Source organism: Clinocottus analis, unplaced genomic scaffold, assembly GCF_023055335.1.
Source record: "Clinocottus analis isolate CAN_PGR_092001 unplaced genomic scaffold, fCliAna1.0.p SCAF_6, whole genome shotgun sequence".
In the NCBI taxonomy this organism is placed as follows: Eukaryota; Metazoa; Chordata; class Actinopteri; order Perciformes; family Cottidae; genus Clinocottus; species Clinocottus analis.
In genome coordinates, this window is record NW_027176218.1 from 21,379,756 (window position 1) to 21,392,489 (window position 12,734).

Sequence of the window (12,734 nt, forward strand, 5' to 3'; positions counted from 1 at the left end):
TTATCTCATTTGGCGGTTTTCTCCCTCCCTCCTCCCTCCTCCCTCCTCTCTCGGGGTGATGGGCTCCTCTGTCAGGCCCAGGTTGACGGACTGAGAGACAGACAGCTGCTGTCATGATGTGGGCGAGTCATACGACAGGTAGCACGCCGATTCAATCACCACAGCAAGGAGCGAGCTCTCCTCAAGGCCGCGATGCACGGGGTCAACGTTTTGAGGCAATACGTCCATCACTCAAAGGGTTTTTAAAACCCAAAAGCGCTGCAGTCGACCCAGTGAGATGGAAGCTTCTGTAATGAGACGTCTTTAAATAGCATATTCTAAAACTCCATAAATGAGTTTGAAAATCCAAACAGGAGTCTTAGATCCAGCTACACCGATACAAATACTCCGACTTGATTAATTTTTCCGGTTAAAAATGAATATGTCCGTCATAAAGCAGCTAGTCATGCATACAAGCGGGCGGACAGCAGTGAGGAGCTAGCAGGCTAACACCTTGTGAGTCACTGACATGTGTTAAAACATTAAAATATATGCGTTAACATAATCAATAAGGGATATTATGATGATAATATATGTAACTGCATGCATAAGAAGGTCACTGTATGTTTGGTATTCCTGTATAATGATTCAGGAGCAAATTAATTGTTAAGTAGTCTGCATGTGTTAGAATTGTGTTACTGTAGCTTTAAGAGCTAATTCTACATTGAAAGTGAGTCTTCGAGATTAATCTGTGTTTCTAGGAACTTTGTTTTTGGCAAAACCCGGCGCAGCGCTGGTCGCGGCCTCTCTTTGCTCTCAGGCCGTTGCTACGACTGCTAACGGGTTGCAGTCTGTGGTTTCGGCCTTGATCAAGGAGCGTATCTGCTGAATTTATCACCTCTTTTTATTAAATCTTTTCATCATAACTCATTGGATTCCAGCGCTTCTCTCCTCACGGCCGTCTGGGATTCTTGTTTTAAACATGTGTCAGGCCGTTTGGAGGAGACACTCCCTTCAGCGGCACGACCGGTTACCTTCTTTGGATGTTGGCCGACAGTGTCCCACTGCGAGAATCTCCCCTGGGTCCTAGTGTCCCCCTGCTACGCTAATAGAGCAGCTAGCTGGGAGCTAGCCAACAGGCTCTGGTGTCGACAGCTGATGCAGAATAGAAACGGATGGAATTGGATATTGAAGTATAGCATATATACTATAATATAATACACTCCATCACACTGTATTGAGTGGTTACATGGTTCACTGTGTCATGTATTTAATGCTCTTCAGAGGGATCAAGGAGGACCTGGACCACCACTGATTTAAGCAGCAATTTGACAACCAGTCATCCCAAAAATGTGAAAAATAATCAAGTCTTGCCACGCTTTATGACATCTGGAACGACGTCATTATGCAATTAAAAAGTACTTTAAAATGTCTTTAAAAGTGCAAAAGATCAAGTGTCCCATGAGGCGGTATCCCTCACCTGAAATGTTAAAACCCGAATGTGACAAAAGAGGAAGAACTTACCTTCCCAACACACACACACACACACACACACACAGCTTTTGCCAAATGCCAATCCAACAAACACCTTGCTCTGCTGGCGATGACAACAAATATGAGTGTGTTGCGACAATGACGGGCGAAGTGACGTTGCCTGAAATCATCCTTTCATTATTTGCCAGGAATAACGGAGCGCGGCTTTGATATTTCATGTGTTATATGTGTACCAGGCAACAACAGGGACAGTGTACGGGCGTCTTGTTATATTCCACTGTGCCTTTAAAGATAGAGAGGCTTGCCCTGCTCTCTGGTTGCTTTCAAGAACGTTCCTTGCGTATTGCGTTTCTTCTGGGGGGGCACGGCAGAAGGTATCTCAACACTCGCCCTAATCATTGATTTGTCATCTTCTGAAGGAGCACCATTTTAATTAACATTCTAATTTGATGGGCGGAGGAGAGGGGAGAAACACAGGCAGAGAAAACACTGTTGATGAGTCCAGATAAAAAAAAAAAAGATCACAATCTGGATGTAAACAAACCGGCTCGGAAGTCGACGCGGGAAAAAAAAAAAGAAGAAGAAGAAGAAAAACAGCTCCGGAGAGAGTGAGGAGGAGCCGGTGATCACCTTCACGCGTCCTTCCAGGGGAGCGAGGGAAGGAGGGAAGAGGAGAGGAGAGGAGGTAGAGGGGGGAAGGAGAGGAGAGATAGGGAGTGAGAAGAGACTACCCAAAAAGTGTTTGAAAAGCCGTGGGTGGCGCGCCTTATCGCCCCAGTTCTCCTGGAGAGATTATTGGGGGATTAGTGCGAACGCTTGTTTCTAAAACATGATGAAAAGACGTTCGGCGCGTGATAACGCTTTGAACTCCCTACTCTGCTCCTTCCAGGATCGTGCCTTCGGGCTGCCTTTCCACGAAAGACAGGATTGGGGTGGGGCCGAGCTGCTGGTGCTGCTGACGGAGGGGAGGGAACAATGGGGGGACGATGACGTAAGAGGAGTCTCTTCACGCCGGACATCGGCCCTTTGGGACGGACGCGACGGACGCGACGGACTCGGGCTCCACACTTCGTCGGCCTCTCGCTCCATCCGAGCCCGGCATTTCGCGACAATCCGGCAACTTCGGTCCAATCACACGCGCTCGCACTTATCAGTTAATTAAAGCAGGATCCAATCAGGGAGGAGGGGAGATATAATATCAGATTTGTCGCGTGCGATCCAATCGGAGTGGCAGAAGTGCCGCGCTCGCTCGCCGGGTTGCCAGGGAGGACCCGGTGGTTCACGCGACCAAAAAAACAAAACAAAAAAACAGTGAGGAATCAGCAGCACAGCTGATCAGTTGATCAGTAAACATTATTATACCCTGTTCTAAAGTCCAACAGCCATATCGGCCGGAATATATTTAAATAGATAAATGGTTTTACGCCTCTTTCTCAAGAGATGCAAATGGCAGCATTTCCATATGACACAGGCCGGTTAACACGCCGCAATCTAATGAAGGAGATGTGTTGGAGGGAGAAGAGGACTGCATCGTATTTGCTTTCTCTTTGGCGATCGCTCTGCTCCACCCTGATTTCTCAGAACTAACAACCTCCACCCACACGGTAACACACACAGACACACACACGACAACATCAGAGGGATTTTAAATGCATATCGTTTCAGATGAAGGAAAGAAAGTCGTTGCTCGTCATACGTCTCTTTGTGGGATGTGTTACTCGAGTGTGAACGCTTCGCAGTGTAGTCGTGTTGCTCGCTGGGCTTCGTTGCAAACTGATAGCTTATCTGTCGAGGCCCAAAAAGAGTAATAAGTCGAGAGAGAGAGAGGGCGATGCTGGAAGGGGCAGGACCGCCGAGTCGGCCCTGCCACTCTGCCCCGGCCTGGGGGCTTCACAGGGCCGGCGGGGGGAAGATATATATATATATATATATATATATATATATATATATATATATATATATACTACAAACCACAAACTTGTGGTTGAACACTCTATGTGTCCTTATGAATACATGTGAATAAGTAATCTGTGTTGAACCCAGCAGGAGGAGATCTTGTTAGCATTAGCCGTCAGCTGTTAGCATTAGCCGTCAGCTGTTAGCGGAGGTTACATTGTGATGCGTTCAAGCTCCATTCGGCCAAAGTGAGCATTGGGCGAAGGTAAATGGGAACGTCCCAATGATGTGCTCAAATGTGATTTTGTAAAACAGATGTTTCAAGGATATGAAGGAGGAGGAGGAGGAGGAGGAAGAGTAGGAGGAGGAGGGGTCAACCCAGCCCAACACATCGGTCCAGGAGATCCTTGAGTGTGTCCCAACTCAAGTAAAGTAAACATTGCTAGTTGACCAGCTAGTTGCTTAGTTTACAGGTGTAACACTCTGCAACTAAAGGTCTCTTTTGCTAAAGAAGTGGAGTAATTTGGATTCTTGTTCGTATTTTTTACGAGATGCAATCAGTAGCTTTTGACAATGAATATTATTCCTGCAGTTATTTCATCCTCTACGTTCACCATTAGAAAGAAAACAATCGAGGAATGCAGTGAGATGACTCGAGCTTCAGCAACGCGGCAGGAGACCAGCAGATTTCTGCTCTCCAACACGCCGAGGAGGAGAGCCGTGACCCCTGCTGACCCACGAGGGAGGGAGGAGGCAGGGAGGGAGGGATGGAGGGATGGGGGAGGAGGGGGAGGAAGCGGAGTGACAGGGGGAGAAACACAGGAGGAATGTGAGATTACGGCCACTATCTCCAGCAGATACTGAAGGTCCATCTCCTCACTTCTCCAGTCCACAGATAGGAGGGGAGGGGGGTGAGGAGAGAGGGGGAGAGGGGGGAGAAAATGAGGAAGAAGAGAGAAAACGTGAATTAAGAGTCAGAAGATGCTTTCCATATGAATGCAAAGCCCTCAAAAGAACAGAGACTGACTTTACAGTTTAGAGGAGGAATAGGACGTATGAGCAGCGGAAGGGAGGGGAAGAACAAAAGGTGATGGGTGAGTGAGTGTGTCTGTGTGTGTGTGTGTGTGAGAGAGAGAGTTTGTGCACACACACACACACACACACACATATATCTGTACACTCAGAACCTCACTGATAATAAACGAAATCTTAGAAATGAGAGCCTATCAAGCAGGAATCAATCACTGGGGTTTGTTGTCCAGGAGGATGGCGCCATGTGGAGATAAAAGACAGGCGGACGTCTGGGGAGGGCCGGGAGGAGGAGAGGACGGGAGGGGGGGGGGGGCGGGGGGGGTGGTGGGAGAGAGAGGAGAGGATGGGGGAGAGAGAGAGGAGAGGATGGGGGAGAGAGAGAGGAGAGGAGAGGACAGAGGGAGGGGGAAAAGAGAGGAGAGGATGAGAAGAGAGAAGAGGATGAGAAGAGAGGATGGGAGGGGATGGGAGAGACGGTGTGAACCGAACATGAACTGGTTTAAACCATGAAGGTTGATGGTTGAACTGGGATGAGCTGGACTAACGTTTGCTATTTGGAACCAAAAAAACTGAAAACAACTGCAGATGCAACAAGCAAAGTAGATGAATGAAAGACATCGGTAGGGATAATGACGGCAGGAATGACCCTGCATGCACGTGTGTGTGTGTGTGTGTGTGTGTGTGTGTGTGTTCAATTGAAGTGAGAGTGTGTGTGTGATTTTGTTCTCCATGCCAGGAAGCCTCTCCCAGCATCAGTATCATATGATTAGATGGACTTGCACATGATGCACAAACCCAGCCTCTGATAGGGCTCCATCCGGTCCCACACACTGTTCCCAACCAACACACACACACACACACACACACACACACACACACACACACACACACACAGAGCTGTTCATTTCCATCTACTATCACTCACATGCGTGATAAGGTGTTTACTCATTGTCTCTCTTTGTTACTCGACCATCTGACCCCTGACCTTTGACCTTTGACCTGTCCAGTTGAGGGTGTGTCCTCAGCCTGATGCAGTTCAACAACAACATGGTGTACGATATGCATGCCAGATGTGTATTACTACATACATGAAATGTCTTATTTTAGGGAAAGAATTATTAAGAAAATAAATTCCACATATTTTCACTATCAAATAACAATAAATAATGATCATTATCAGTATGATGTCTAAAAAATATATATATTTTTATCAGTTATATAACATCTAAGAAAAGTTCCTTCCCAGGAGACAGAGAGGAAGTCTTAAGTTTCCCTGTCCGGGCGACCCAAAGATTAATAATCTGCAAAGATGAAATGTCAGAACATCTGAAACAAAATATTATATTCAATGATTTTCCTGCAACTCCACTTATTGAGCTCATACTTTACCAAATTCAATGCATTTGGAAAGTTGCAATAATTATAATTTATAAATGACGTAGGCGAATAATGAAGCATCACCATTAAAAACATGTTTTATCAATGAATCAAGAAATCAATGAATACATATTACAACATCTGGCATTAATGTCTTCTCGTGGTTACATGTACTACTGACACGCATCGTGACCAAAATCTGAAACATCTCGTCGCCTAATTACTTTTGATTGGATAAAACTTAAGAATACCAAAAGTTTCTGCTCATATTTTGTATTTTTATGGGACGGTGATGGCGGCTCTTACCTCTGCCTCCAGATCGTCCGTGCCGCTCTCTGATTGGAGGGTTCCTGCGTAGGGGCCCCACGTGGTGTCAGGAGCGAGGGCCCTGCCCACCGCCACGCCGCCGCCGGCCCCGCCCTCTTCACTGAAGTGCAGGTCGTCTGGAGGAAGGAGAGAGGAAACTAAACTACTGGCTTCATCACCTCGATGACGAACACCAGCAGACCATGACGACATCTTCACTTTCACATTTGTGTTGATTCACACTTCATACACACAACACATCTGTTTAAACTTAATTAATGCGGTTAAACACACACTGCACAGTTATTCATATTCTATTTTAATGTAATTTCCTTAATACACACTGCAGTTATTCATATTGTATTGTGTACATTTATTTCACACATTTTGCACACTCTGATTAATTTAATTTCCTTAATACATCCGGCAGTTATTTGTATTCTTTGAGTATATATATTTTACATACATTTATATATATATATATATATTATTTTTTATTTTGTATATATCTGTCATCCATGTTCTTGTATTATATTTTGTGTGTTGAGTTTATTTAGTCCATTTGGTGTCTGTAAAGCGCTACTATGACAACAATTTTCCCCTTGAGGATTAATAATATATATATATATATATATATATATATATATATATATATATATATATATATATATATATATATATATATATATCAATAAAAGCTTCATAGTGAATCTTTTAGAAAGAGTGTTGATGGATGTCTCATGGCATCAATAGGGGCGACATACTAATTATAAGATCAGAAGCTACTACGTATGGGAAGGAAATATCAAAACCCCTGCTGGGTGAAACATGACATTTAGGCGAGCGCATGTGTCGGGCTCAGGAGGACGCCGCCACGCAGCAGCAGAGGCAGCGCGGGGCTTGAACTTGACCTGAACCCTCGCGAGCGGTGCAGAGCAGTTTGAGGAAGTGCCACCGGCTCGACAGCAGGGGGAGTTTCTGACTCGCGCCCCCGAGCTCTTTTCTGTCCCGGCCCGGCTCAAACGGGGGGAAAAACTTCTGGTGTACTTCCTCAAATTGATAACTGCGGGGGGGGGATGGCAGTGACGGCTGTGGTCCGGGCCTGCCGCGGCCCAGATAGAGCCAGTTGGGCCGGGAGGCACGGAGGGCCGATCCATCTGTTTGGAGACCCAAGACAGCTCCGAGTGCGGTGGGAGGGCGGTCTGCAGTTGAGACAGCGGCCTGCACTTCCGGCGATAAATGAGCACGCTGGAGCAACGGCAGAGTGTCGCAGTGTGAGGCTTTCTCCGACGTGACCGTCGACCCCCCTCGCTCTGATCAAAACGCATTCGAAATCGCCCCCCCCTCCATCTCGCCCATGGTTCAGGCGACTGTTTCGGGGGGTCGGTCTAAAGTGGCGGGCCTGATAAGAGTGTTTGTCTAACACTCTCCATGTCAAAACACTCATCTATCTTCTCTGTATCTATCCCCACCAGAGAACAACGGACAGACGCTGATAAAATGGCTTTCCCACAGCCGGTGGAGGGGCGGAGGAGGAGGAGGAGGTGGGGGACGGAGGGAGGGAGGGAGGGAGCAGGAAGGAGTGTGGTTTGAGGGGAGAAAGTAGGAGGGACAGCGAGGAGTCGCATTAATCCAATGACACGAGTCCTTAAAAGCCAAATAGCGGTTGAAAATATTGTTTTGCTGTTGTGGTGAAGTCAAACAGGAAGTGGTATGTTCCCTTAACTCGCGGCTCAAAGTAGCAATGGCACTCTGAACAACAGTGTGAACAACACAGCGGTCACACAGGGATCACCTGTTAGGAACTAGTTGACCTGATAGTATCCGTTTTTATCAGAATCAACAGTCAAGACAAAATGACTTTCTGTGCTCCCTTCAGGGCCAGAACAGGTATCACATTTTCAAACAGGTGCCGTCACACTTTGTTTACCAGTCCTGGTGTAAGTCACACTGTAACCGGCCCTACGTTTTTCAATCTCTTGCCCCGGTGCACATGAGAGCGTGACACTGATGCCAGATGAAACAGGAGCTGACCTGACCTGCTGCGCTCGGGGTCAGGTTAAGCTCCTTTTTTTTTTTTTTTACATCCCGGGACTCAGGTTTTGTGTCGAAGACAAACCTCCGTCTCACTTCTTTTCTTGGAAATGCACCAAACTAAAGAGGACACATCTAGGTTGTTGGGGTTTTGGACACGTCCGTTTCAGTACCGGGTCAAGCACCAAACCCTAACATGACTCCTGAGCTGCAGAGTCTGAAGTCCAGCGTCCGTCCAGCCAGTATCTCCTGTCCCTTCCTTATCTCAGCACTCCATCAATGTCCAGGCTGCCTCTGCACCCATTGGTCCATCTCCACCACATGGTGCTCCTATCAGCCTGACCGGCTCAATTGACCCTCATTGTGAAACCGAGCAAGGAGTTGACCTCGGTGAGCAAACACAGATATTAACTTATAAACAAGCCCAATACGAGCATCAGTTTGGCTCATTTGTTGTAGCGGCCGGGTTGATGCCAACCTCAATATCCAAATGTGTCACGGAGTCCTCTGAGGTGCACTTGGTGTAGATGGACTGGCTTCACACTCAACCCACAGCTGACCTCTCGATTAAAGATACACATTTATATTATATTAAATGTTTGCAAGGCGTTTGTAAAAATGTCCTCCAGGTCTATTGCTTGCCCCGCGAACTGTTGATAACTGCCAACTGATGAACTCATTGAACAATGCTCAACAGATAATCATCAAACAAAACCATCTGAGATTATGAACTTTGTAAAAATGTGCCTGCCAGGCCACCGTACATTCACCACAAAAGCAAACACCTGTTGTGCTGTCGCTCAGAGAGTCACACGCCACATATAACAGAAACTATGTCAGTTCTACAACTTTATTTTGGATGCAGATCATCCTCAACTGCACTCATTAGCATGCTAGCATGCTAACACTCTAAACTAACATCGTGTACAATGTGATTGTGAGCATTTAGCTCCGCCCCCAGCATGGCCGGAGACTCATAGTCACGCTCCTTTTATTAATGTGCCGGCCGTCCTGGCTACATTATACAACTTTATCCATGTTATCATGAACACATGTGTTATGGAAATGTACATATATGTAAATGCTAATGATGGACTTTAACTGGTTAATTATAACAGGCGTCAATGACTGCAGATTAAGTGTGTCAGCGAGGCTGTTTAATATAAAAGTGCTATCGTTGCACCTCCACTAATGAACGCTGCTCGCTAATCCCAGCAGGTTAGCGGTGTTCACTGGGGTCACATGAGGCCTCCAACAATCCTAATCCCTGTTAATTACCTCCCGCCCACCCCAGACCTGCGTAATAACCCAGCGCGCCTTATCAATACGGCTGCTCTGTGTGATACTACACCCGTCATACACTCCACTGGACTTCACACACATCAGTCTCTCTGTCAGTGCCAGATGACCCATTCCTACGAACACAAGCTCGGATACACACACACGTTTCTCTCTCAACACAAACGTACAGTCCTGTTTCCAGCATTTTAGACAACATGACATTGGATTACATTCATTTCCTGGATATTTATCCTGAGACGTCCCATCGTCTAACCTAAATCTAACTGCACCTTAACTGTAAACTCACCCTAAAGCGGGATGATTTGGATTATGTCCTCAAAAGGAAGACGAGTCCCCACAATGTGAGTGTGTAAAGATTTATGTCCACACAAACACACACACACACACACACACACACACAGGTCCACAAGGTGACACGTTGACAGTCGGCAGCCAAATACACACTGTGCCCACACACAGCCACCCTGTACACACCCCCTGTCACCAGGCACACACACACACACACACACACACACACACACACACACACACACACACACACACACACACACACACACAAAGGCTTATCAATACGGACGCTTCAGCAGCCACTGGGGCGTCCAGGCCTCTTTGACGAGCCAACACAATAAAACAATCAGTCCGCCATTAATGGAATGACTAACGCAATTAACTGATGAGAGTGTGTGTGTAACAGAGAGAGAGTGTGTGTGTGTGTGTGTGTGGGCGGGCGGGCGGAGGGGTACAGAGCTGGAGGTGGCAGACAGGCGCTGGTGAGATTGTTCCAGGACTTTTGGCTCGGTACCATTTTATTGAGTTGTTTGTTTTGACGCTTTACTAAATGTTCTTGTTTTGTTTATTTATTGGAATATTTGAACTTCGACCTTATAATGAGTCTTAACGAGGAAGCAGGGAATTGAGATTGTTTAATATATTATGTACGTCTGTAATATTTGCGGACGCTCGATGAGGCGATGCGTTCGCATGCTCGCGTGTGTAACGGCATCGTGGCTTCATCTTCTTTTGTGTTTTAAAGAGATGAAGATCAAAACGTCGCACATCGATCATGCAAACCTCCGCTTATGTTTTAGACAATCACATATAAAACACGGATAATGTCAAAGAAATAATAATGCAAGTTGAAGTGATGCTATCATCAAACCGCACAACATTGCCGCGGATTTATTTTGACCAACAAAAAGAATGATTTAAGATGTCTACTTAACATGGAGCCCTACTAGAAATAATATGAGGGCCTAAAGTGTTATTCTATACTTAATCAGGTAGATTAATTGTTGCGTTCAGGTATAGTCACTCGGAAGGAAAATTAATTAAACCTGCAGGTGAGCTGTTATCTTAACTGATATGACATATTATTAATAAATGCTCACTTGGCGGAAACTGTCCACAACTTTGGGAAGAATTAAAAACAGTATCCAGACCCAAAGATGGAGAAGCTTTATTTACGGCTGCGTGTAAGGAAACTGGCAGTGTTTATCAGGAAGTTGGTTTCCCATCACTTTTTGTTCTTATTTTGGAAACATTTCTGTTTCCCTCGCCTTCCTCGCTCTCCCTTTGGGAGAAAAGATTTGTCAGTTTTCTCTATTGATTGTATAAAAAGTCCTCTCAGGTATTAGTTCATTAGTATTAGTATGTGGAGTCCCACATGGTAGCTGCTCGGGTCCCCTTTCGTTCTCTGTTTAAATGATTGTACAGTATCTTCTCATGTGAATGGCTAAACCTTGCTCTGTGCTGTCTACTACACAACATAGCTGCTGTAAGTGAGGAAAAGTAAAGAAAATAATCAAGTTATTTCAGTGTTGGAGGTGAACATCTAGTTTCACCACATCCAACAATTATATGAGACCGTCCATTGTCTACAGAATTACAAAGTATTCTGAGTGATCACATTTTCATTTCTGGAGCCTGTTAACTTTGTGTGTGTGTCATTCTTACAGCAGAGCACGTGTGCGACGCACCTGGTCATCCAATAGGAACAAGCAGCCTCAACAAACAGCCTGTCTGCTTGGATATCAGTGAGGAATAAAGGGGGGGGGGATGAAAGGTGTAACCCAACACTGATGTTCTCCTCTATCCGGCCTAATTGATTTTTAAAAAGACTATTGTTGATATCAAATGAGCACATCGCGGCGGAGCTATTGATTTTTTGACACCACACAACAGGAAATCTTTATCTGCGTGCTACTCCGACCCCACACTAATAGGTGGGGTTTAACCTCTGCTGAATGACAAATCCCAACGCCTCCAGTTGCAGTGCTCTCTCTAGTCCTCATGGGAAACACTGGAGTCCTGTCACAGGTAGAAAACACAGGGGTCTGAGCTTTATCTGCTAAATATACAGTTCATGTAAGAAAAGAGTATAAAACTACTGAGAGTTTGTATTCAGTCTCAATTGCTTCTGTAATGCAAAACCACGATAGATTATATACACACACATATGTTCAATAGTACAGAGCCAGAGCGGTATTAAAGGTAGTATTTGTACACAGATGTGTATGTTGTTTACTTAAATGTATCTGATATTAATCGTCTGTGCCTTTAAAGGCCAGAGAAGCCCGTGCTGAGCTTCCTGCTGTAAGTCATGGGATCTTCTACCTCGTTTGGTTCTCAACCGCATGACATTGTTACGATAGATGTGCTCTGTATCGTGTATATAAAGTTACAGCAAATCAGCCTCATTGAAGGATTTTAGGGATTTAGAGGTAGTCAAATATATATTATTATTTTTCAACGTGACGGCAGCGTTCATACAAAACATTCATCTGGTGCTGTTGTTGTTATCCTGTAAATTGTATAGTTTCACAACCTTTACTGTATCAATCAGAAACGTAAACATCTAACATCTATTTCTTTCTTTTGGTTAAACACTCAGAACGACACGCAGCTTCTCACATCAACAGCAACTCACTTCATTTAGAGCGCTGGCTGATGATGAAAGACCTCACTCTGAATGAAGTCTCTCTCTCTCTCTCTCTCTCCCTCCTCTCTCTCTCTCTCTCCTCTCTCTCTCCCTCTCTCACTTTCTCTCTCTCTCTCTCTCTCTCTCTCTCTCTCTCCCTCTCTCTCTCTCCCTCTCTCTCACACTTTCTCTCTCTCTCTCTCTCTCTCTCTCTCCTCTCTCTTTCTTTCTCCCTCCTCTCTCTCTCTCCCTCCTTCCCTCCATCCCCTCTCTCTCTCTCACTCTCTCTCTCTCTCTCTCTCTCTCTCTCTCTCTCTCTCTCTCTCTCTCTCTCCTCTCTCTCCCTCTCTCTCTCTCTCTCTCTCACTTTCTCTCTCCCTCTCTCTCTCACTTTCTC

General features: G+C 45.6%; 1 protein-coding gene across 2 annotated transcripts in view; it reads right to left on the reverse strand.

Moving 5' to 3' along the window:
* zfpm1 (zinc finger protein, FOG family member 1) overlaps nucleotides 1–12,734 on the reverse strand; it is an 86,783-nt gene that overhangs the window by 17,542 nt on the left and 56,507 nt on the right. For both annotated transcript variants that reach the window (XM_068603585.1, XM_068603587.1), the window contains exon 4: nucleotides 6,085–6,221. In XM_068603585.1, coding sequence (XP_068459686.1) covers nucleotides 6,085–6,221 — 137 coding nt within the window. The remainder of the gene's footprint in view (nucleotides 1–6,084; nucleotides 6,222–12,734) is intronic.